This window comes from Lepisosteus oculatus, chromosome 11, assembly GCF_040954835.1.
Source record: "Lepisosteus oculatus isolate fLepOcu1 chromosome 11, fLepOcu1.hap2, whole genome shotgun sequence".
NCBI lineage: Eukaryota > Metazoa > Chordata > Actinopteri > Semionotiformes > Lepisosteidae > Lepisosteus > Lepisosteus oculatus.
In genome coordinates this window covers 5,808,930-5,834,819 of record NC_090706.1, presented here as the reverse complement: position 1 = coordinate 5,834,819, position 25,890 = coordinate 5,808,930, and the positions used below count along the sequence as shown (strand labels likewise).

Genomic DNA, 25,890 nt, shown 5'->3' with positions numbered 1-25,890 from the left:
GGAGACTAATTATCCATGATGTCACTAAAAAAAACGGGGGAATAATTTGTAACACAGCAAAATTCCCGCAGAGGCTCGACCTTATTTGGACAAGGGTTCTTGGAACTGGGCTGCCTGACTGGCGTCGTCCCCAGCCAATCCCGGAGCGCTAGCTGCGCGCTCGGCCAATGGAAAGTAGTCAGCGCCTCGGTTGTTTGATTTGTGTCAAGTAAAGTTGCAACCTGGCTTGTATTAAAGAATAAACTGTAACTGATGGCTGATTTGCAGGGGTCGCGGTGTTGGAGATAGCTCATCTACACCATGTATGCGACACCTGGAAGCGTTTTGGACACTGTCGATTTTGTAACCGGATTTTTGCTGATTTTATTTGTTGAAACTCAGGGAATTCACGGGCAAGAAGGTAAGTCGTTTTTTTTTTTGACGTTCCTATCACTCGATTTTTACATTCAAATGGTCAGCAAACAGGTCAAGACTAAACCAGGCATTTATTTTTCTTCCTTTCTCCCGAAGCGTCTTTCAAACCCTGAAAGTACCGTGTTTTATCCTGTCGGGGTCAGCTCTGTGGGAAGTGCAGTTAAACTGTACTGTTAATGAATAACTGCTTCTCGGATACTGGGTTTGTTCGACACTAACATATGATTTCTGTTGTAGTCTATACTGTTCAGACAATTTTCATTGCGTCCAAGTACAAAAAAATAAGAAAAACTGTGTTAAAATAGCAAAGCGACAACAGCCCTTTCGCTGTCCGAGAATAATTTTACAGACGGTTCTCACTGTTCAGGAGAATTAGTAAAGGGAGTAAAATAAGCACCACGAGTTTGATATTCTGCAGAAGCACAGTGTTTATCTGAGCTGTAAATTATCATGCGTCGCTGAGGTGAGGACAAATACACCTGCCCGCACTGCGTGCACTCTGGGGAGGAATCTAAATTGTAGTTTGGAAAGGATGAACAACAGTACATACTGTACAGTACAGTTCACCACCAAGAATGTCTGTAGATCGCGAATGGTTCTCCTAGCGCTTTTGTTTTTTTCCCCATTGATTGCTTTATTAATTATTCTGTAGGGATTTGTAATGGCCTACCTGGCTCATACAAACAATATATATCAATGACTTCTTCTGAGCATCGGAGACGATGCAGAGCAGTTGAATATTGTTTCACCAGTACATAAACTGATTAGTATTGCCAATTAACATAAAGCTTTGTCAATCAAAACAGTTACAGTTACTGCCATCAAGGGCTAAGAGCAATATAATGTCGTATCGCTGTTTTGCTAAGAATACGAGCTGCAAAAAGAAATAAAAATGCAAAACGAAAAAGCAGTAGGACGCGCAAGAGTGTAGCCAAATAACTATTCTAGTGCTTCACAACACGCCGCTTGGAATTCTCTGGTTTTGACAAGGAATATCACTAGATTTTGTAAGATCTTCTAAAAACGACAAAGATACGCGCGTATTGATTTGAAGTGATGCACAATTCACTCCTTAACACATCGTTCGGTGCAATGTTAATCAAATATATCAGGTTATAATTACGAAACAAAAATACTAATATTTAATATAGGTTGAACTGGATATATGGCGCATTTGTAGGACTCGATCTATTGTATGCAGCAATTATGAATCGCGCATTCTGTATATATTAGATCATTGTTCATACACCTCATCATAATGCATTGCATAATTTTTGGGGATTCGTTTTTTTATTCCGTCAACATTTGTAGTCCTTTCATTTTTTCACCTTAAGTAATTTATGGGGGAAAACCCTTAAAACTATTATTTTTATGATGCGTTTCCTTTACTACGCAAGAGAGTGGTTGTAGAAATTAAGAATGATTTTCATGCTTTCAGTACAGTTGTGGCTGAGCTCTGACTGTAAAATCTCGCAGAAATTATGGATAGGACCTTGTGTGACTAATACATTCAAAAAGAATTGGGTGCTAAGTGCACCCACAAAATCTGTTGTGCCAAATTTGATGTGAGCAAAATTAGTCAGCTCGCATGTTAAAAAAAACAAGTTTGATTAGACAGTTACCTTATTGTAATATAGGTGCTTTTATAGTAATCGGTTGTTTTACCTTAACATTCATTGGTTGTTTTGGCCTGTTAAAAGAAATGGTATTGAATGATTAAACTTCCGGTGAGGTGAAGCAGACTTATTACACTGTAAACACGCTGGCTTGTGAATACATCTCTTTTAATCCATATAACAATATTGCTCTCAACCTCAAGACAGTTTTGCCGACAAATGCTACTCACTTGTTACCTCTGGGTGCAGATCACTAGGAACACTTATGCAGTGAAATGTCAGGTGCACAACCTGAACTTCTTCACTGGTACATCACATTACATTAGTCATTACAGTGACTAGTGAGCAGGAAGGGCTGCTTCATGCAATTCATACAGTTCACATTATATTCTTGCTCTTGCCTGTAGCCAGACCAGGAGTTCACAAGTTTGTGTTTAATTCAGAATTTGTAAAATTTTGCGATGCCATTAAATAAGTTATTTTGTAACTTGCAATTAATAACCAGTCTGAGAAATTGAAACTGCAGTTCACCTCTAATCTAAAACTGGAAGTTGACCAAGTCTGGTTTCCTCAGTGTCAAACACATAAATGTACGTCTCCTTCCATCACCACCAACCCCCTACACCGGACACACACATGACGCACTCCATAGCTGTCTAGATCTTTATACAGTACATTTCCAGTCATTCTGACTCATTCTGAAAATTTGGGCTAAGAGTTCAGAGTCACTATGTAACTTTTCAACGTACTGCATGTCCCCCTAAAATGAGCTACAGCACTAGTTCTTTTCCATCATTTCAAGAAGCATATTTTCAACAGTAGTAAATATTGCAGAAAATGTCGGACTGGGCTGTTGGACACAGACCGTGAGCAGGAAGTGGGGTCTTGGACGTGAGTGGTGACTGTGTGTTGCACCGATGCCAGCTGTGAACAGAAGAGTCCTCATTAACAGCATGCAACAGTGAAGTGCACAAGTAAAGTTACTGTACCTGGAGGAATCCACATTCCTTCTCCCCCCACAGATGTCTTGTCACTTCTCTTGATGCATGTGAGCTGTATTTTCCCTCAGGATGCAGGAGTTGTCTGGTTTCCCTGAATCACTATGGGATGGTTGTCATGAGTGTTGGATGGCTCCAGATAGCACTGGAAAAGAACATGTCCCTTTAGCCATCTCTCACAAGAACACCAGTGATGGAAAAACCCGAGATGAAAAAAAACATGGAATGATCATGGCCTTTTTATGGTTTAGAGTGTTACAGAGTCTTTGAGCTGCTTAGAACTATTATTTGTTCCACATCCTTTAGAAATGAGGTTTTACTGAAGCCAGTAGATATAAAATAAAAAGGAGTCTGGCACTTGAAGACCACTCTAGGCCATCACTGCAGTGGGGTGCATGATAGAGGTATGTTTTTACAACCAACATTAAACTGCTTTAAGAGACTGTTCTGCAGGTGAAGGAGCTGAGACACCAGGCTAGTGATGAGCACCAAAGGAGATCTGAGTGTGGGCCTCTCAGTCAAGGCTTCAATACTTTAAGATGGGGACACCCAACTAAGGATGTGGCTTTTGAGACACCACAGCATTCCTTATATACTGTATATAATCATTAAAAGTGCAAGAGCACGAGTATGAGGTAAATTGAAAACAATTTTTTTCCTGAATTGGATTATATAGTAAAGGTAAAACCTTTATTTGGAATATACAGATATTGTGGCATTGAAGTACTGTACATCAAAGATACAGCACCCATCCTCAAAGACTAGAGGAGCTTTGCCATTCAGTTCAGTCTAAGGTATAAGGTCCTGTAATGAAATGATAATTTGCTCAGTTGGATCCTAGTATTAGGTTGTTGATGATCAAAGGAGACCTATAAAATGAGTCGCATGCTGTGCCAGAGGCTGCAAGTTGGAATCGAGTCCATATTCCCCCCTGGCGTTTTACCATTTCTCCTGGTTTTCATTCTGTCCAAGGCAATGACTTAACTGAACCCATTATAAACTTAATTTCATCTTAATCTGCAACTCCTTCCACCTTTCAGTTGTAGAGTGGTTTAACTGCTTCTGCATAGGGTTGTGCCCCAGTGCAGGACTGGGAGTGTAGAATCTCTCCTCAGAGGTGTCACAATGACGTCCCGTTATTCTGTTAACTGTTGGAATATGAGCAAATTAGCCCACTGACAAACGTGCAGTGGCCTGGTCTGCAGTGTTCTGGGCACATGCAGAAAAATGGGAACAGCAGCAACAATGGGGTTGCTCAGGAACTCAACATGTTTACATTGCGTTGAGCAACAGGCCAGAACACTCAGGAGACAGTGTCGTGAATCACAGTGGGCACATTCACAGACGGAGTTAGTCCAGAAAAAATGCGCTCAGCCTCACCACCAGAAATGAACTTTGAATGTGTTTGTGCAGCCAGCCCAGCTGTGTTCATTTTTCTGTAATGATGCAGAAGATGACCACAAAAGTCAAACCTTTAAGTTCATAAGTATTCTTTCGTCTTTTCAAACGTTAATTTAGAATCCTTTAAATGGGCTTTGTTTATCCTCTTTGCACACGTCCTTTTTGATTTGTTTGATGAAAAAAATCCTCAGGATTTTTTCCTTGCGTGCGCTTTGTCATGGTAAGTGTTCCAGATTCCACAAAATTCAATGACAGGAAGTTATGTTTTGACATGCATCTTGTTTGTGCCTATCTTATATTTAATGGAATTCTCGTCCTAGTTTGATACTATTTTTTGTCATATACTCTTCATCCCAAACATCCACGTACACAGTGTTTGGAATCTTTTTTGTGATGGCATAGTTTGCTAGTATGGTGCAGTGTCGGCTAAGTAGAAAGAAATTCTCACAAACCTACAGAATGATAAAATAAAGAATGGAACAAGCATGTAATGATATAAAAGGAAATTACTGCACAGACATAAACTACGGAAGCTGGCTTCATAAGTATGCATTAGAGCAATGTGATTGATGTGAACTTATCCTTCACTGAAAGGAAACAGTCTCCCATCCTGTCAGGGAAAGACAAAAGCTTGTGAAGACTCGCTTATACATCCTCCGTGGCTGAAGTCCTGCTCTACCTTTTTGAAATATATAAAAAGGGTGATTCCCACCATTCAGTACAAGGATTAAGGGTTTGGCAGCTGACTACAAAAACACAGAATTGAGAAATTAAATGATTTTTAAAGTGTTGTTTCTGACTAAGTGGAAGTTACTAACTGAAGTTCAAGAAGAATAACAATGACAAGTCACACACACACACATTCGTCTCAAGCATCAGTCCTCCACCCCATCTGTACCTGAATTGGGTTCGAGCCTTCTTAATCTATGGCCACTAGGCTACCCAATAATGAAGGGGCTAAACCTACCACACCAAATATTCCAGACATTCACAAAGCATTCAATTCTTTGATGTCGATGTCCCTAGTGAAATGTAATTTGGTTGACTTTTTGGTAAGTTTCATTTGGAAGTAAAGAAAAGACCAGCAAATGCCACACTGGAGTACAGATACTCTAAGATTTATCTTGTATTTTATTTGATCAGTGACGGCCAACATGCAGCCAGAGCCTTCCTGCTGTCACATTGATTCTAGGAAATGTCCAGGTTCAGTTAGCCACCTCTCGCGGACTCCCAAACTCAGACCTGTTTGCTGAGCACATGGCATCTGTGCATGCTGGAACAAATTACACTCCTAGTGCAGAAAGGCCTGTCCAAGCAATTATACAGGAAAACGCAACCAGTCTGTTCCCATACACTCGTGTGTCCCTGGAGAAAACACGCTTGTTAATCTGACTAGACTCTGGTGAAGGTAATGGTCTGTGAAGTGGTGTGGAAGATTACTCACACAATATGAAGAAGAGCACCGTAAAAGGGTGACATGGCTGTAGCAAAATGGCTATATTTTACAACCCGCTATACGAGGAGAGATGAAATCTTGACTCCTTCCTCACGCCTTCCCTGGGATTTCCCTTTGGAATTTTAATTGCCCCCCTTCCCTTCAAGTTCAGGTCCCTAAGAGTCTGATCAAGTGAAGACTGCTCAGAGTCTTGCCCCTTTCTTTGTTTTCTGTTGTAAAAAGACGTTTCTTTGAAATACTTTCCAATGTTTTATTGCTCTGTAGTCCAGACATTAATCTGAGTGTAGCTCTTCCCTGGATACTGAAATTCAATAATGCCCTTATTTTATAAACAGGCCTCCCAGACTAATCTCAAGTTTCTACGCGTCAACATGAACACTAGTTCCCTGTATTGTCCCTGCCCTCTATTATGTTGGATATACAATTCTATGCTAAACCAAAGATTAATCCTGGAGTGTACAGTGGGCTACACAGCAGTTAGAGCCCTGCTCTACCCATTTATGAACTGCTGTATACTCATAAAGACCATTTTTGAGAATGGTGTTTGCCCTGCCAGTAGAGCCCTAGTATATGACAGTTGGCAGTCATGGCTAGTGTGTTGTTCTTGTAAAGCACCTTGGGAACTTTGCTGAAGCGCTAGATGCACCTGGAGGTAGCGATGGCATGCTCTGGCATTTCTAATGAGTTGAACAGAGGGAAGTGGTTGATGGATGGCTTCTGGGTGGCAACAAGGAGCGTTTTGAAAACCACCGCAGCAGGACGGGACGTACAATTTAGGTTGAGCGTGCTAAGGGGTTTTCTCAGAACAGAACTGACTCAGCTTAGTTTTTACTTATTAAATGCTTCACAACACCTTTATTTAAAACCGCAAGGGGAGGGCAGCACCTCTTTATATAGCCTGAGGGAGATCCCAACACGGCTATTAGACAAAAATAAAATCTGCTCCAGTTTTGTAACTCTCTGGCTTGGTCTTACTTACAAGACACCTGCAAAAACCATTGAACCCTGACCACGTCATTATGCAATACTTAACTTTATTTTTATTTTTCCATAGTAAGGACCCCATTCATTCTAATATTTGCCAAATATTTGATAGTACATCCAACCTTTTTTCCGGTGATTGCGGGTTCAAATCCAAGCTTTTCTTACAGGGAGTAAGAATGGTTAATAGATGGGGTAAAGCTGGAGTGATTTTGGACTCCTGGGTTGCCGTGCAACAGCAGCTCCTGAGATTGAACATCCAACGAAACACTCTTCAGACTCCAGGAGTATGACAGCCCCGTACCATAACTATAACCCATTGTGACTATGTTTGTTTGGTCTTGGATAAAGTTTGCAACCAGGTCACGAGGGCCCTTGTTAATATGATAGATTGCCAGATACTGTGGGTTACACCCAGGAAGAGATTAGGTGTAATTGTAAGATATTAGCAGACTGCTTTAGGACAGCATGGTGTTTGCTGGGTTCTGTGTTTTTGTCCAAATACAGATAATAAGTGTGGGAATGTTTGTCTGCAGTGTGTGCAGTGGCTTTTCGATAAATTAAAAAGACTCTGCTTTGAAAACAGGAATGCTGACTTAAGTCTCATATTAGCCATTTTTCAGTCAAGGTTGATGAACAGCTAATAAGAATCCAGAATAAACTGCACAGGAAATCATATCAAGCACTTATTTCAAGTACAAACGGTGAAATTGCCAGAAGCAATTCCATATTGTCAGCACATATGTAAGTAAATAAGAATGGGATGGAGAGCTTATTATTTGTTGTTTTTTCATAATGAGGTTATGATCTCAGACTACTGGGATAAACAGTAATTTTATAATCGTTTCAGAAATTTCCCTGCAATACAGCATTACTCACCTAACCAGATCTTTTAATACACGGGTATCTTGGCCACCCTGAAAAGAATTAGTTAATATAGCTAGCAGTGTGATTCATTATTTTTAACTCAGCGTGATTAGTAAGCAGTACCAGCTGTCTCTCCCGCAAAAAAACATCCCCAGTTTTTTTGGAGAGTGTATATGAGTTCAGTAGTGCAGTCTACAGGGTTCAGTTTGGCTTCTTTGATTAAATATGTGCGACTGAGCTAGACACCTGGGGTTTATAGAAGCAGAAAATAATTTCTTGTTCCCGAATAAATGAGCCGGTTCAAAAAAATTAGTAATTGGGCATAAATATTTTGTCTAAAAATATTATAGTTGGGAAAAGTTCTGACTGATAGCTGTGTCTCAGTGACCTTGAAATGGAATGGTTATTGAAATAGAGCAGCATGGTGGCAGGGCAAATGGCTCTGCTGCCTCTCAACTGTAGGGTCCTTGGTCTGATTCTGACTTCGGGTGCCTTCCTCTGTAAAGTTTGAATCATTCTCCAGTTTCCCTCTTCCTCTCACAGTGGGAGTGAACTTGCTACAGCCAATAAGTTCATTCGAATGGGAGAATGAGATGGTAGAAGAAGAATGACAGTGGAAAGAAAAATGGAATAGGAAAATGAAGACCGGAGCAATGTAAAGGAAGGCAATGCAAAGAAATTCTTCATGTAAGCTGCCATTTCCTCCCTCTGCAGGCGATGGCTGTGGGCACACGGTGCTTGGCACTCAGAGTGGCACCTTGGCTTCGCGAAACTTCCCAGGCACCTACCCCAATGGGACACAGTGCGTGTGGCGTCTGCAGGCAGCACAGGGGAGGACGCTGCGCCTGGTGTTCGGGGACTTTGACCTAGAATACTCCCCCAACTGCAGCGCTGGCTCTCTCACCATCACCCCCTCCAACGGGGCGCCCAGCCTGGGTAAGGGGCGCTGTGCCCTGCCGTCCGCCGCCGTTCGCCCTGCAGCAATCCGATCAAAATGTTTAGTCAAGGGTTTTGTCGTATGAGGACAGTGCCATACTGAAATGACCCAAGTGTAAGCAGGGATGATATAAACTCTACCTGTTGTCAGCATCCTGATCGTTCAGAACGGGGTAGTGCATTTCAATTTGAAGTTGTGTATCTACAGGTTATACCCAGATTGGTAGCAAATTCAATTAAAATAACTGTTTCCCTTTTGCAGGATACCTCGCACTTGTATCAAACTACATTGAGAGGTAGCAGGAAAAAAAAACATTTTGAATTCTTACTTCTCACTAATGGGGAAGAAGCAGATTAGCTGAGCAGCTGAGGTCTTGAAGTCTTCAGTGGTGCTGGGCGTTGCTGCTCTCTGCTGTAATGACTCCTGCGGTAGATGGAGCATGACTGTCACCACAGCCACTTGTGGCAGTGTCTGAGATCCTGCGCGCTGTGCCAATCAGAGGGACATTCCGAACAGGCTTGCCTCATCAAATATTTCCTGCACACATTTTTTACAGATGGATTATGAGCTTGCTGCCTTTCTCCCGGGATCCTCTCGTGAAACCTCTATCCCACGCTGCCTCCCTGATTCCCAGACACTCAGACTGACCTCAGTTTCCCACTCTTTAACCTCAGCCACACACATTTGCAAAATGTTCCAATTGTTTGACAGGGTCAAATAAGGTGACCACATAGGTTTAATCCCAATCGCACTGTGGGGGTGCAGCATTTACTGTAGGAACATCCCCCGGTTTCCTGCGGGACTAAGTGTTCAGTATGCATGAGGACAGAGGAGGGCTGTTATACCTCTTTCCATATCTGGAATTTGTGTTTTGAAAAGACCAAATTTGTTTTGATAAGAGTAGTTCACAATGAAGAGAGAACGACGGCAAATGATACAGAATGCAGCCCACCTTGTGGCTTTCCAGACAGAAAGGAACATACAGTGGTTTGAGGTGAAAAGAAACGAAAAAGCTGATGGGAACACAGTTCCAGGAAACCGATTGGGGAAATATGATTTTCCTGGTATTGTGTTCCCATTCATCTCCGCGCTCCTACATGCCTCAGACTCCAGTATGTATGGCAGCAGATTATTTCTGTTGTCGCCTTGCATCCGAAATGTAAGTCTGCCATTTTAAACTACTGTTTTCTAGAATCAATCCAGAATCAATAAAGTAAAAAGAGATTTTATGACAAATTTATTGGAATTATATTTATTAACCCTTTAGTGATCAGCCTTCTTACGGGGTTATAGAAAAGATATATCTTATAAATAACATTGAAAGAACACACACATATTCATTCCCATAAACCAATATACTGTGTATAGTATGTTCTTTAATTCTGACACATACTATATGTACCCTGTCTAGCTCACTACAAACACCCCTGCAGTTTATTTGCAGATTTCATGCACTACCGCACCAGTCTCTTTATTTATGTTATGCCCTACCCAGTGCAAACGGTGCTGCAGAATCACTCTTGGTGTTTGTGATCCAGAAACTGAGCCCCTGTGCCTGTCCTCGTTCAGGGCCACTGTGTGGGACGATGCACATGATGGAGAAGAAGCTGGTTCTGAACTCCAGTGAGGCGACAGTGCGGTTCATCTCCGGGATCCATCGCTCCGGTCGAGGATTTGTGCTGTCCTACGCCACTGACCAGCAGCCAGGTATCTGAATCTCTTGGTCTCTCTTGAGGGGTGGAGATTCACTTTTAGATTACAAAGGTGCCAAAAAACTGCACCTTGGAGATGTTGCAGGGTCAAACTCGGGGCACCCCACCCACTCTGACTAGGGGCTGGGGGTCCACAGTGTGTGAAGTGAGTAAGAATTATTCCTTACACTTATATAGCACTTTTACACCACCACTTTTACCCCCACCTGGATGATGCAACAGCAGCCATAGTGTGCCAGTGCGCTCCCCACACACCAGTTCCAGTGGGGAGAAGAGCAGAGTGATGAAGCCAGTTCAGAGAAGGAGATTATTAGGAGGTCATGATTGGTCAGTGGGAAATTTGGCCAGGACGCTTGGGTAACACCCCCACACTTTTCAAGAAACACCCTGGGATTTGTAATGACCACGGAGAGTCAGGACCTTCGATTTTATGTCTCATCCAAAGGACAGTGCCTTTTTACAGTATAGTGTCCCCGTCACTACACGGTGGGCGTTAGGACCCACACAGACCATGCTCCTTACTAGTCCCACTAACACCACTTCCAGCAACAACTTCAGTTTTTCCCAGGAGCTCTCCTACCCAGGTACTGACCAGGCTCACACCTGCTGAGTTTCAGTGGTTTGCCAGTTGTGAGTTGCAGCGTGATATGGCTGTTTGTCTGGACTGGGCAAGCTACCTTAACTAGTAAGGGATGTAGCTTACCACCTTAAAGAAAGACAACCATGTTGGCGAGGAGAGCTGAATTATCTTGTCTCACAGTGTTGCTGCTGTTCTACCAACAAGCACTGCAAAAGCAAACCTGCACAGTGCAGAACTTTGCACCTCTCCTATCTTCAGACCATGATGTCATAGTGTATATGTACTGTGCCTTTTCAAAGCAGTTGTTTTCTGGCTTTTGGACAAGATGAACTGTAAAACCCTCACCCCTCAGTAATTACCTCTTTGATTCCACTTATTTTTATTGCTGTTTGTCTTGGGTTTTTTTTTGCTTACCACATATGTTACTTATAACCTGCAATGTGCTGTGCAGTGCATACATGTGGGTAAACAGCTATTATGATGACATCATCACAGCAGGACCGGTGCAAATAGCTCCAGTAAATGTGGGTGTAATAGCTCAAGAAGTGGGTGTAGGAGAGAGTAGAATTAATTAACTATTTCTCTGTATTCTTGTGAACTGTATCTTGAGAAGGATTAGGAAGCTTTAACAAACTATATTCACTCTGTATGTGGCCAGTTCTGGGAAACACAAGTATGTTTTCCCTGCGAATCTCCAGTTGTTAGGGAGTGTCCCTCCGTACGCATGTCTGCAAAGCCATACGCTTTGAGCACACTGCATGACTCTTCTCCCATTGACAGACAAACTGTGGGGCCAACGTCCAGCTGGTGTTTGTATGAAAGATGCCACATGCCTGTATCTGAAAACGATGTTCAGTGCAATTGGCAACATTGTGTTTAACCATGTTCTGGAATGAAAAGCATTTTTCCACATGTGCACAAGGGTATCCGGATAGAAGAATGCTGGGCAGGTCCTCAGCTGTGTCCTGTCTGCCTGTTTACTGTGGGCCTGGAGGAAGCCAGGGAGACAGCGACAGGGAGAGAAAGAGAGAGAGAGTGTCATGATAATTAGTATTGTTGCTCCTTCTGCTTTCGGTCAAGGTGTGTTTTGTTTTCGTCTGTTTATAGGCTGATTTGTCAGAAAGCTGTTGCATTGCTATATCAAAGGATAGAGGCGCCGTTAAAGAAAAATACCTTTCCTTTCATTAAAGCATTTTTAATTTCGTTTTAAAAAAATAATTGAATTGAATCATAAATCTTGGATTCAAAATGACACAAACTGCAAATGCATGTCCCTACTAGTATCAAATAGTATCTATTTAATATAACTGTAGTGGAATATGGTTATGTGCAGGTATTTGGCTTCTAACATTTCCAAAACACCATTTAAAAGCTGATGACGACAAATAACATACATTGGGTAATTGCATATGGCTTTTAAATTCATCTTGCTTTTATTTAGTTTTGATTTTCATTTTATTAGTGTTCTTCTTTGAGCTGTTTTAGAGAAATCACATCACACATATATATACAAATGTCTTTTCTTCATTGCTTAAATCCCTGTCTCCTTGTGAAAACCTATTGCTGAATACCAAGCAATAATGCTAAGCAATATCTGTTAGCAACAACCATAATGCTGCGTCTTAATTTAAGAAACACATATAATCATAGAAAGTTTTCATTACAATTAATAAATACAAGAAAACATCAGTATAGCGTATTACATTCCGATGGAATGCTGTCTGGCCTTTTCGAAAAAGCCAGGGTGTATTCTTGGTTTTGTTTTCTATAGTATAAAGGTTTGGAAAAGGAGTTTTTGGAACCCCCACATATCACCCGAGCTAGCTGAACTAGCTGTGGAGATGTTTGTACAGAGATCTGGGATGCCGGCTGCCTTCCTTGCTCTGAATGCAGAGAGGCCCCAGGCCTCTATCCCAGACTGTGTGGGTGGAAAGCTATGTGCACTTTGTTGGCTGAGGAACAGCAGGTTAACTATTGCCTGACCACACACAAGTATCCACACAGCAACTGCGGGACAGCAGGGAAGGAGAAGTCAGGAACATCTGCGGTTATGTCTTAATTCATGTCTTTCATGTGTAGAGAAAAGTAATGTGTGTGTTTTTCTAGGCATGTTGTTTGACCTGTGGATTCACTTGGGGTTCATAAAATGAAAGGGGATGGCACGGTTAGAAGAATTAATGTTGCACCATCCAAATACTTTACTGAGAGGTTTCAAACTCAGGGGCCAAGATAAACTCCCACAACGGTTAAGCTCTTTTTCCGCTATGACCAGATCTGAACCCTGACCTCCATTAACAGTTCGACCAACTGTGTGTGATCAGACTAGGAGACTGTAGTCACCAATGCAAGTAGACAAATGTATAGACTAATTTATAGTCTATAAACATTCCTACATGTGTTCAGTCTATAAATTAGAAAATATAAACATAACAAATGATTCAAAGCTTAGTCAAGTGGGTATTCACTTGGCGTGCAGCTTTGCTGATGAGGTTTTGTCTGACAAAGCGCACTGTAATAATTGTCACAGACTTTTCCTGTTGAGCTAAAATCAGGGAAGGCCTTGGAAGCCAAGAGGTTTGATAATTGTGGGGCGGTGTGTCAGTCTGCACATTGTCTCCGTCTGTCTGTGGGCCCATGGGGAGAGTTGTGGTTGTGGTAGGGGTTGTGAGTCATCCCTGTATGGATAGCAGCTCTGGGATGGAGGGGGCAGGAGAAGGGGGAAGGGAGCCGAGACCTGATACGTCACGGGACAGATCAATCCCCATATCCTCTTACTGCCAATATTTTGAAGGTTCATCCAAAAAGTTTTATAAAAAATAATCCTCTAAGAATGTTTCAGCAAGTAACATTTTCATAGTCCTGGCCCCTAGCTGTTCCTTTTATAAATAAAACTGCTCTACTATCCTTAATGGCACATCACCTACCTTCTCCTTTCAATAAGGTTCACCAGCTGAAAGAGGCACCTGGGAGTCAAGTGATCCTCATCTTTCCACTTCATGGTTCAAAAAAGGTTGAGCTTTGTTTTGAGTACAGACGTTTCCATGTGAAAAAACGTATCCACCATTTTCCTTTTTCCAGTTGAACTAGCTGCTCGCTTACTGACCCAACACTCTTTGCTTGGTTACAGACCTCATCTCCTGCATGGAGAGAGGAACCCATCTAAGCACACCGCAGGTCAGGTGAGTGGAGATTACTTTATTCTACATAGCACCAAACATATCGACTGCTGTTTTTCCTCAAATTTCATGGAAAATGCTGTCAAGATACTGGTGTGCTTCTGTTGCAATGCCCTCCTTGTTTCTTGGGGATCCAGTGGATTGTTGGGGACCCAGCTATGGGTGGTGTTGGGCCCTTTGGAATGGTAGTCTGATTTTGCCTGAAGTAGAGAGGCTGTGAATGTTGCTGATCTCTGGTTGCTTGCTGTTTTCCAGCGCATTCTGCCCTGTGGGCTGCCGGGATGTGAGTGGGGACATTTGGGGCCAAGCTGTCCAGGGCTACAGAGACGTGAGTCCATCAGTTCTGTTTCCATTCAAACCTCCCCATAGCTACCTAGTGAGATCAGGAAGAGACGCAGAGGCAGAACATGCAAGACAATATACTCGGCTAGTAATACAAGAAATAACTGGGAAGCTTGTCAACTTCTCCTTAAAGTCCAAAAAAAACAGTCCAGTGTTTCTTTGGGGGGTATCACTCAGTGTCCCAGTTCCCTAACAGCCTTCAATAACTGGCTTGATATGCAGCAATAAGGTGTTGTGTTACCAACCTTTTCCATTCATGGGAAACTAATAAGAATCCCATACTCTAGCCCACAGGCTCATCAGGACAGACCTAACCCTGGCTTCTGTAATGTTTAAGCTGAGTAGTTCAGGATTAGGAGATGGAATGATAGTCAGTTCTTATATACCCCTAGAAATGCCAATACCTCTTTTTACAGCTGGGTAGACTGGAGAAAGTGGAGTTACATGCTCTGTGGAATAGTGTTTGCACAGGGGACAGATGGGAATTCAAACTTTAACTTTCTACGAAATACATAGGTTCAAATTCATGACATCTGTCCCAGTCCAGCAGATAGACGCAGTGTGTCAAACCTGAAGAGGTGCCCTGACACTGGTACCCCCCGTGTCTCTGTCTCAGACCTCTGTACTCTGCAAGGCTGCTGTCCATGCGGGGGTGATCTCCGACTCGCTGGGGGGTCCCATCACTGTGTCCCGAGAGAAGAGCATAACGCTGTACGAGTCTAGTTCTGCCAACGGGGTTCTTTCCAAAACGTGAGTTCAATTTTCAGGCTTTTGCAAGTCTGCAGGTGCTTGTTCCATATTGACGCTGAAATTGTGCAAATCATAAGTAATGTTACACCCCTGGTGCTTCTTTCTCTTGACAGGGGCTCACTCTCTGAGAAGAGGCTCGTCTTTAGCAGAGGTAAGGCTGAAGGGGCTGTTTCAAGACCTCACAAGAAAGAGAGCTTGACTGTTAACACTGACCTGTCCAAAATGAGGGCCATAACTCTGCAAATACGGCTATTATTTCTTACAGTCGATACAGCATTTGAGATTTGTGGATTCCTGTGATAAACTGATTTTTGTCAAGTGCCCTCATGGGACATCAGTGGGAAATCAGTGTCTGAATAAAGTGCTGTGAACATCAAGCATGGTTGCTTATTCTGGGGTCTGTGTCCTTTTATTAATGCCCACTCTTGTGTAGAGACCATTACATTAGCATTGTGCGCGGGTGTCAGTATATGAGAACATTCCTCAGAATGAATCACGCAATTCCACAAAATTGTCAGTACCGGAATACTCACTGCATGCTGATTATTATACAGTATGTGTAAGTGTGCTCTAACTGTGACTGTGATCCCTACCTCCTCTCTGCAGAGTGCCAGGATGAGCTACATGTGTTCCTCTTTAATGCTTCCTCCTACTGGGAGGAAGTAGACAGCCTGGGCCGTCATTTTGTGTGGTCCCCAGCAAACAAGGGCACTCGTAGCATCTGGGCACCTAAGAGTGATTCTGCAGATCCATGGCTCGAACTAGACCTGAGAGACAGGAGCAACATCACAGGTCAGAAGGCCCATCTGCCCATTTTCCTGTGCATTTGTTGCATTTGTTTGTCTGGTCTGTTTATCTGCTGGTATTGTCATCCTTCTATTAATCTGTCTGTTCACTGCCCAAAACCAATGGACTTCTCTTAAAAAGCAGGCACGCAATCGAGTCTACAGTCTTTATCATTGACACCTGAACCCTACCTGGCTTAAAATTTGGGAAGTCCCAGTCAAATGAATAGATTCTCCCACTGGCTGCAAATACATTATTGGCTTGAGGAGAATGAAACAGACATTAATAACAGACTTATGAGACATATCATTCCCGTAGAAAACTGGTGGAAAAGCTGGAAAATGCAGTTCAGTTCCATATATCCTCAACAGAAGGTGATTCTTGAAAAGTGGGATGGAACTGGGCTGAAAGTATTCCTTAACCTGGTATAAAACATGTCCCTTTCTGTTCAAACTGCCCCTGCTGCTCACAGGGACCATACTCATTATTTGGTGGGGATTCATAATATTTTGGCAGGTTAGGGTATGCATGGATATGACGTGCTTTGATTTCAAGTTTAAATTTTTCCTGCACTCAGAATAAGAAACAAATAAACAACTTGCCTTTTAATCTAGATGGACTGTGATAATTTGTTTATTTTGATATTTTCAACTGTTTAATACATGTGAGCACTTTCTAAATTAAAAGGTATGTCCTTCACCTTTTACAGATATCACAGCTATTGTGCATTAAGACCTTACTATTTTTTTAAATGTATAATTTTTAGCCCCCTTTTTTTTAAATGCTAAACAAGTCAGTTCCTCCCTCTGTGATCAAATGAAGTCATTCAAGCAAGTTTTCATTTGATAATTAATTCAAACTCTCATGCAGGCACAAATTAAAACTGCTAATTAATCAATAGTTATCACTTTAAATGGAGAAGCCCCCAGGCTTCTGGACGGACTACGAAATTAAGCAGCATGTGTGAAAAGTCATCGTGACCTTTTAATTACAAGCACTTTCTTAGGAAGTTTGTTTGCAGTAATAATACAAACAGTGAACCCTGTCGGGTCTGAAAGTAAATCATCATGCCTCCAACACAAAATGTCTGAATAGTGTTACAGAATGAAATGAAAAGCTGAAATTTCATAGACGAAGCTGAAAATGTACAAATAAAACTGCTCTTAAGACAGTACTAATGGTGGTTCAGTTTTTTTCTAGGTATCATCACTAAGGGCTCAGAAGACCGGAATGATTTCTATGTGAAGTCTTATACTGTCCACTACAGCAGAGACCGCAAGCACTGGAAAGTGTATAAGACAGTGGGCAGTAAGGAAGAGAGGGTAAGATGGGCTGAGAGTGTGGCATCTCCCGGTTCTGCTACTACGGTAAACCCCCTGATGCATTACTCTTTCCTTGAATGTAGGGGTTCTTTTCCATGCTTCCTCTTCAATCTACTCACCTGCAGCACCTGGGTGCAACCACCACTTTAATTGCTATATTGATCTGTTATCAATTACAGATAAGATCAAAGTCAATGGAGCAAACTCCCAGAACTGCAGGTTGAATATCCCTTTTGTTTTTCTTCTGTGGCAGACCCTAACCCAGGATTATACAAAAACACACGAGGATGTACAGTCCAGTGAAGGGGTCTTGAGCTGCAGAGAATCTCTGAAGCTGTACAATGAGTCTTCTGCAAACAACCCAGCCACCACTATCAACACGCACATGCTTTATGCATCAGACAAACCCCTTAATTAAACCCCATGTGGGAATCAGCAATTGTCACCCATCACCAATTATAAAATTAATTCATCATCACACAGTTCCCCTTATTTACAATAACAGAAGCCTTTAATGGCCTCTTCATAGCCCAGCCTGAAACATGTTCGTTATTCCTTTTGAATCAAAATGTGCTTTTAAGGACCGGAACTGCCCTTTCTTGCCCTAAGCTGTCTTTCCTGCCCCCTGCCCCGGCCAGGTGTTCGAGGGGAACTCGGACAGTATTCACGAGACGCAGAACAGCCTCATCCCATCTGTGGCGGCACGCTACCTTCTCCTCCGGCCTCGAGACTGGCACAGGAGGGCCGCCCTGCAGGTGCGTGTGCTGGGGTGCCCGGCGCTGCGGACTCGCTCCTTCGGTGAGTCTCTCCGAGAGATGCCACCATGTGCGAATGCTCACCTCCGCAATCCTTTAATCCACTCCAGAATCTAGCTCCAGCCAGTCCCCTGTGTGTGTGTCTAGAGCATATTTATATTTACCTTTGTACTGCACTGTACAGCATTTATGTGCTTGTTTTAGTACATTTGTTATGTGGACATGTTTAAAAAGGTTGAGAAAACGTCCCTTAAAAGAATAGCTTCTTACTGACTGCATAAGTGTGTTCCTGCAATGTAAACTGCTTGTTTTTAGGAACTAAGTGGTATCTTCTTTTAAATCTGTGCCCAAATTGTTGGTTTTTACATTCAGGCTGTGGCGAGTTTCATTTTGGTGGAAAACAGAGAACAGGAAACAAGAACTGGAAGTACCCACAGCTATAAAACTCTTGCATTCCTAGACGTTTGATATTCTAATTATCTGTGTATGTTTGGCATGTATGTCTGCTTCATTAGCGATAATGAGAGACTCCAGTCATTAGTAATTTACAAGGATTAGAACTGCTGTGTAAGTAACAAGGCAAGAAAACAAAGTTTTCTTGAGTTAAAATACTTGCAGTTTAGCAGGAAGTTGTATAAAATCACCTTGGGTCCTATGTTTACAACTCCATTGGAACCTTTTAGGGCCTCTTAAGCTTAATTTCCCCCAGTTTTCCCTTAAATGTTCTTTCGCTTTAGATGGTTATACGGCCATAGAAATGAACTTAACTATTTTAGATAAAGGGGAAGGTATGAAATGAGGACATGGTGATTCTTTTTTTCAATGAATTCCTGTTGGATCTGACTAAACCTGCTGTGCATTAGACCCATTGAGTCAGAGCTGACTAGAGTCAGACCCAACAGGAAATCATTGAAAAAAATAATTTTAACCATTTACTCACTTTTTTAACCACGTGCTTGTGTGAATTAGAGAAGCACGGTTGTGTGTTGGGCAGTTTGTTAACATACTTTCTTCTCTGGACAGCTTACAGCCCCCCAGGAGTGACCAGCACAGCAATGTCACCTCAGGAAGTGACCACATCCAAGGGCCCCTTAATCAAGAAGACTCCAAACTCAGGTCAGAGCCCAGTCTTGCTGGAGCAGAGTGCAATACACAGACCAGACGAATGGACGCATGTTGTCACCAAATAGAAGAGCTGAAGGACAGGATGAAAAACCAGTAACTGAAGTTTGACGGCTGTGGTTTGATTGAACAGCCCCCTAAACGTGTCCTATTTTTGGATTTAACCAGGAGAATGTGGTTTAAAATTGTTTAGATTTTGACACCACCTTCCATGAAAAGAGAAACATTCATTCCCCCTCTGTGCATCTTTAAAAGGCAAAGATAAACCCTGGTAAACCCTATTTTTACTGTCGTGCTCATATGAAAGTACTCGCAGAATGACAAATAAAGGAGTGTTTTAGAAATAAAAAACATTTTATAACATTTATAAAGAAAACTATAGTGACAGTCTCATCTGTTGCGTAACTTCAGCTTTTTTCCTTCAGTATTGATAGAAATAAAAACCTCAGAACCCACATCAGATCCTGTGCATGTATTCTGAGACCATGGGCCTGATGTTCCACTGTGGGGAAAAGTTTGCCCAGTTGATTTTTTCTGCTGTGGAGTGTTCGATTTGCCAGCAACTCGCCCACGCTGGAAAATGAGTGGTGTCAACTGAGGTGTCACGTAGTGGGCGCTGTGCCTGGTGTTTGCTCTCTGCCAGTCTCACATCCCAGTATTCCCACAGAGTCCAGTCGGCCCGTGATAGTGGTGGTGGGGGCAGCTGTAGCTCTTGCAGTCTGTGTGGGTCTGCTGCTGGCGGGCATCTGCTGGAAGAGAAGGTAAGGGAAAGGAAAGGGACTTGATTCCTGCAGGCAAACACATTCCCAGCTGACTTCAAACCAGCACGGATTCAATTACCTGCAGCTGTGCAGCTTGCCAGGACTCCTCATGTTAACCATTTCTTAATTTTTTTTTCCAGAAAAAATGCTGCTGAAGTGAAGTGCTCCTTAGTAAAAGGTAGGCTGTTTTTCTCATCGATTTCCTGTAAAATCATTTCATGGGAGAGCTGCTGGCCTACATTTCCTCTGAGAGAAGGAAAGGACACTGCTCTTCCAGCGATGATGATGAAGATGATGCTGCTGCTGCTGCTGCTGATGATGATGATGATGATAATAATAATAATAATAATTCCTTATACACTTTCTGGACTTTACACTCAAAGCGCTTCCCAAGGTAATAGGGACTCCCCTCCACCACCACCAGTGTGCACCCCCACCTGAATGATGCAACTGCAGCCATAGTGCCTCAGTGCGCTCCCCACACACCAGCTATCAGTGGGGAGGAGAGCAGAGTGATGAAGCCAATTCAGAGATGGGGATTATTAGGAGGCCATGATTGGTAAAGGCCAATGGAAAATTTGGCCAGGACACTGGGGTTAATAACCCAGCGTGAATAACATAATGGCATGTGAATAAATGTTATTTTATTTGCTACTGTGAGAAGAGTGTTAATTATCCTGTCAAAAGCTCCAGTGGGATTTTGATCCCTCCCCAAGGCAGCAAGAACTATTTTTCAAAGCTGCATCTTCCTGTGATCTCCTTTTCCAGGTTGTCAAGGTTCAGCGGGAAAGACTCAAGACTGCTTCCACGGTAACCTGCCTCGATCTGAATCGGAGCTCATTGCGTACCCTCTGGAGAGGGGGGACACCAACAAAGACCTGGCCAAAGCTGTTCTGACAGGTGAGGAATTAGTTCAGGAGCTGCCATTGCCTCTCAGCTGTCCGTTGGCATCAATCATCTAGTGAGAAGAACCTTTTAAAACGTTCATGTACACCTGTCAGTATAGTATGAAATATCCTACTGTCATTTCAGGGGCAAAAAATGCTTGCTCTTCCTCAAAGAACTGTGTTTTGCAATGCTGAAAGATGGGTATATGCTGTTGGAACCTTTGAATGAATGTGGTGTTGGTAATTGTGATATATTAGCCACGATGAGCAATAATTTAAGGTCACCTGAATAGCTAATAACACTACTCCCTGAATACTATACTTCCTGAAGATGTGTACTCAAGCACAGATGTAGATCTTTGTTGTTTTGGCATTAAATACTGGTTCCACTACTGACAATCTGTTGATGAATGACAGTCTATGGGATTAAATCCCAACGGATTTCCTGTCACTTCTTAAATACCTGGGCTCTTGTCACAAAAGGTGACCTGCTGTACATTAGACCTATTGAAGTAAGGACTGGAAAGAGACAGACAAGGGAAAGCAGCCAAGTCGTGCAGTATAGTCTGGACTGGACTCTAAGCACCTCTCTGTCTCCCAGCCCTGGTCTGGACATTGAACGAGACAAAAACGAAGTTTGACAAGTGAACAGCTTTTCTCTGGGCTGCCTGTTCTCTCCCAGCCCCGTCAATTACCCTGGAGTAGCATAAACATTTCTTTATTCACCCAGTGCTGCTCTGAAAGGGGCCTTTAATTAGAGCCCAATAAAGGACACACACACGAGGCACGCAGTGTTCCCCCCCAGACACTGGCTGTATAGAGAGAGGCTCGGACCTCAATAAGGGACGCAATGATAAATAGGACAGAAGGTCAGTAGCTACAACAATCGGGGCCCTCTCTCAGCCTCTGCAAGTAAAATTACTTAGCCTTTAAGGCTTCCTGTTAGGTAAAGTGGGAATAAGGGGCTGCCTGTCAGGCAGTTATACTGCAAGAAGAGGTGCTGTATTTTGGTTTCCAATTGAACAGTTGCAGTAGTTCACCAAAAGCTTAACATAAACCACTTTGAGATCAAAGCAGATAGAGTCTGGTGATGTATCAGCTGATGGGCTATCAGACTTACCATTTTAATTATCATCACATGCTGTACCTGCTCAATGTAGTTTTACTAAGATGTGAAGAAGTGTTTGTCAATAAGCTTGATTGACTAAGAGCAATCAATTGAAAAGCAGAAGAAAAATGAATTAATAATAAAAAATACTCCAGCCATGAATTAAAGGGGAATGTTTGCCAGCCCTGACTGTTCTATCTAAGGGTGGAATTTTGCCAGGACATGAGGGTGAATGTCCCAATTCCTCCTAGCAGTGAGAACCATGAGATCTCTAATGACCAAACAGGACCAAAGTCGAAAATCCTGTGTGAAGGATGGCATCTCCTACAGCATATTGCCTCCTGACAACCCTTACTTAGCTTCTCAGATCGGATGACCTTCGGTTGACAGCAGTTGGGGGTTAAGGGTTGTGGAGTCGTAACCTGTTGGTTGTGGGTTCAAATCCCAGGTGGGATGCTGCTGTCATGCCTTGCTCAAGGGTATTTCACCAACATTACTTGAGTAAAAATGTTGAGCTGTACAAAATACTCATCTATAAAATATATATGTGTACAGTATATCAAGATATAGAGTGGTAACAAGATACCAGAGTGGTAGCAGTGTAGCTAAATGATTCCATAAACTGGATTGACAGGTATACTTCTAAAATGATTTATCCTGAGTTCCAAAGGCTCTGACAGCAGGCCCAGGTACAAGTTCAGCTGCCTTGTGTGCCAGTTACATTATCAAGCTGCTGATATGAGCACAGCAAGCACAGCATGAACCCTAGAGCGCACTGCTTCAATGATCTATGATAAAATGACCTCCAGTGGGATTTGGATCCTTCCCCATTACAAGGCAACAAGGAAGTTTTCTTTTCAAAGTTGCAACTGCCTAAGTTAGTCTATGTCAGGATTTTTACAAATGTACATGTGTCTTTATTCTGATGGAACTGTAAAGGAAACACATCTCTCAGACCATTAGTTATAGCATGTTGTACTCTTCCTGTCCTCACATCCTCTCTTTTCCCCATGCCTCTGTCCCCAGATTATGCTGAGCCGGATCTCATAGCAGCAGGACAGAAGCTGGGCTCCACTTTCCGTCCTGCGGCTGATGAGGGCTACACAATCCCACTCATCCTGAACCATTACGACGTCCCGGGGAAAATCCACGAATACGCTGAGCCCCTGCCCCCCGAGCCTGAATATGCCACCCCCTTCAGCGAGCAGTCTGCAGACCTTTTCGCCGCGGGCCCCAAGAAGAACATCTGTGTGATCCGAGTGGTGCCCCCAGCACAGGCTCCTAGGCCCTTCGTGAGCCAAGAGCCGTCCAATGACTCTCCCATGGAGCCTCAGTATGACCGGCCAGCACAGCAAGGACATAGCGGCTACTGCACTCCCCAGACCTCTGCCAATGGCCCACGTAAAGCCAGCGTGGTATATGCTGAGCCACAACCAGCGTGCCATGTGCCCAGCGACTCCCATGGCCACATGTATCACGAGCCATTGTGATGACAGCACGTTGAGTAATGGACCAATCTGGCTTGATGTGCTGTACCTTCAAATGTGCTGTAATACCACAGCCTTGCTGATCACTTACTGCCACTCCTGTGATCTGGAAGGAATTGATAAGAGAGGTGCAGCGAGTATCCTCACCGATACTGATAACATGAATACACTGACTCAATCAGAGAGCAGTGAAGGTCCCTTTAGTAGGCCACAGTCACACAATATGTTACTGTTATACTTTATTTTAAGGATCCACTATAAGACTCCCTTTGATCACCAATCACAGACAGGAGTTCAATAACTCCGGTGTACAGTATCTGTGAAAGGAGGCACACAATGAAATTTGTATTAAGCAACCATTTGACTATAATGGCACATCATGGCCATTGGTTAAAAGATACTTGTTCATCATAAACATTGAACAAATGCCTTGTTCAGTTAAGTGTCAGGGTTTTCAAAAAGCATACAAGAGTTTTTGTATTACAGTTTTGTGCCATAATAAGGCCATGTTAAGCTTTTGTAATTCGTGGATCACCACAATAATGTTCTCATTTAATCCCCAGCTTTGTGGCAGTAGAGAACACCTAGAATACAATTGAGAGCAGACAGGTCCAGACTGGAAGAGGAGGATTCCAGTAGTTCACAAAGGTGTCTTTGAATTTGCACTTGCTTGTTAAGTACAGCCAGTCGATGTTGTGGAGCCTCAAGGATTGGAGTGGAGAAGGTCTGTGCCAAGCATTTCCATGAAACGGTACCAATGTTGTACCGAAGCATGTCAGAAAAGCCAAAAACAAAACCATGCACACTGGCCTGTCAGGCCTGCAGGCTGGTCTGGTTCTTTGCAGATTGAACTTTGGGGAGCCTCTATGGAACACATTTCATAAGATCTTGGGCAATATGGGTCGTACAGCACAAGTGCTAGGAATTACTCAACAAAAGTATAATGAAGTGCTTCAGATATCCAAATCACATTTCATATGTGCCCATTTTAAACACCATAAACTTTCATTTATATTTTTTTGAGCATCAATCCCAGGTATGAGAGATTACTGCAATCCCATTTTGAAACTTTTTTTTATCTCGAATATTATTGAACACAGTACAAAATGAAGGGAAAGATTGAGGCTGAGCTGCAATAAAATGTGTTTTTTTTTTTAATCTCACTGCACACTGCACTTACAACATTTACACTTGAATTGGACACACGGGCAAGAGTGTGCACTTTCTGGCCTTGCAGAAAAAAAAAATGAAATATAAAAAATAAATCTCAATGACTTACGAGCAAATTGTGAGATTGTTTGATCTTTTTTTAAACAAAAATATGGTTTTGAAAACAATTTTCTGTTCTTATTAAAAATAAATGACTCAGTGTGTGAAGCTATTTTTAAGATGATGTAACCCTCAACACACCTAATTTCCCCACTCTTTTTGTGCATGTTCTGTGGAGTTATATATGACTAAGAGTTTGCTCTGTGCTTCAACAAAGTGATGAGATTATTATAAAACTTGTTGCATTCATCTCCAGAGCCCAGAGGCACTCTTTAATTTGTTTGCTGTGGCCATACCTTTCGTACATTTAATAGTAACCCCAGAGAAACAGATCTTAACTAGTCTCTAAAACGCACTGTCCAGATATGAAAACATGGATAACAGCTAATAAGGTTTAGTAGCACCTTGGGCAGATTCCATTCTGCAGAAGGAAAAGAAAAGGAGAAAACAGAAAAGGACAAGTCTGAATTTGGACTCATTGAACACTGCCAGAAACAACTTCAGGTTTTGTAGTCTTTCATATCCGTCCACAGCAGAAATTTCAGGATGGCGGTAGCGACGCTGTTTGTTATTGAAATCCCATGCTAAAAATGACACGGTGCTTTTGAGGGGGATATTTTGGGAGGCTAAATTTTACACATCCCTTAGTAATCATGAGAAATAACACTTTGTTGGAAGCAGTATGATTCGTAAGAAAATATCATTAAAAATCGGCAAAGTACTGCAGAGGGTGGAGAAGTCAGCACAGCTCATCACCGACTGAGAGCTACCAAACATCCAGGATATCTACTCAGCTAGATGTCTTAGGACGTCCAGGTCCATTCCTGGGGACCCCAGTCATCCCAGCTTCTACCTCCTGGCAATAAGACTGCTAAATAGCTAAGCTGCAGTTTCTTCAGGAAACCATGGACATGGACATACAGTTTTTATTGTATTTGGCATACTGCACTACTTGGACATAAAGTATTGCATACACCCTGGACATATAGCAGTTCTGTTTATATTGAGTTTATCTTATTCAATTTCTATTGCACGATTAGGATTTAACTTTATTTTGTAACTTTTTTAGCCCCACCCAGTGAGCTCGTAGAAAAGACATTTCATTACCAGCAATTAATAATAATAATAATCGCTTACACTTATATAGCACTTTTCTGGACACT

The 25,890-nt window shown here is 42.5% G+C and overlaps 2 protein-coding genes across 2 annotated transcripts in view; one reads left to right on the top strand and one right to left on the bottom strand.

Moving 5' to 3' along the window:
- The window catches only part of gmeb1 (glucocorticoid modulatory element binding protein 1), a 48,828-nt gene that overhangs the window by 13,418 nt on the left and 9,520 nt on the right, over window positions 1-25,890 (bottom strand). The gene's annotated exons all lie outside the window — the stretch shown is intronic.
- On the top strand, window positions 160-24,744 carry LOC102696119 (discoidin, CUB and LCCL domain-containing protein 1). The gene is made up of 15 exons (XM_015348854.2): window positions 160-400; window positions 8,448-8,669; window positions 10,240-10,377; window positions 14,090-14,141; window positions 14,394-14,466; window positions 15,097-15,230; window positions 15,344-15,381; window positions 15,837-16,022; window positions 17,217-17,338; window positions 17,977-18,136; window positions 19,117-19,209; window positions 19,883-19,976; window positions 20,117-20,154; window positions 20,745-20,876; window positions 22,998-24,744. The coding sequence occupies exons 1-15, from the start codon at window positions 301-303 to the stop codon at window positions 23,459-23,461; spliced, it is 2,046 nt and encodes a 681-aa protein (XP_015204340.2). The 5' UTR covers window positions 160-300; the 3' UTR covers window positions 23,462-24,744.

What these genes read in the sequence shown, in the direction of transcription:
- LOC102696119 (XM_015348854.2), top strand. Translation starts at nt 301, where the DNA reads ATGTATGCGACACCTGGAAGCGTTTTGGACACTGTCGATTTTGTAACC. An exon ending in TGGGCAGTAAGGAAGAGAGG is followed by an intron (nt 17,339 to 17,976) that starts GTAAGATGGGCT and finishes TGCCCCGGCCAG; the next exon opens with GTGTTCGAGGGGAACTCGGA. An exon ending in GGCCAAAGCTGTTCTGACAG is followed by an intron (nt 20,877 to 22,997) that starts GTGAGGAATTAG and finishes CTCTGTCCCCAG; the next exon opens with ATTATGCTGAGCCGGATCTC.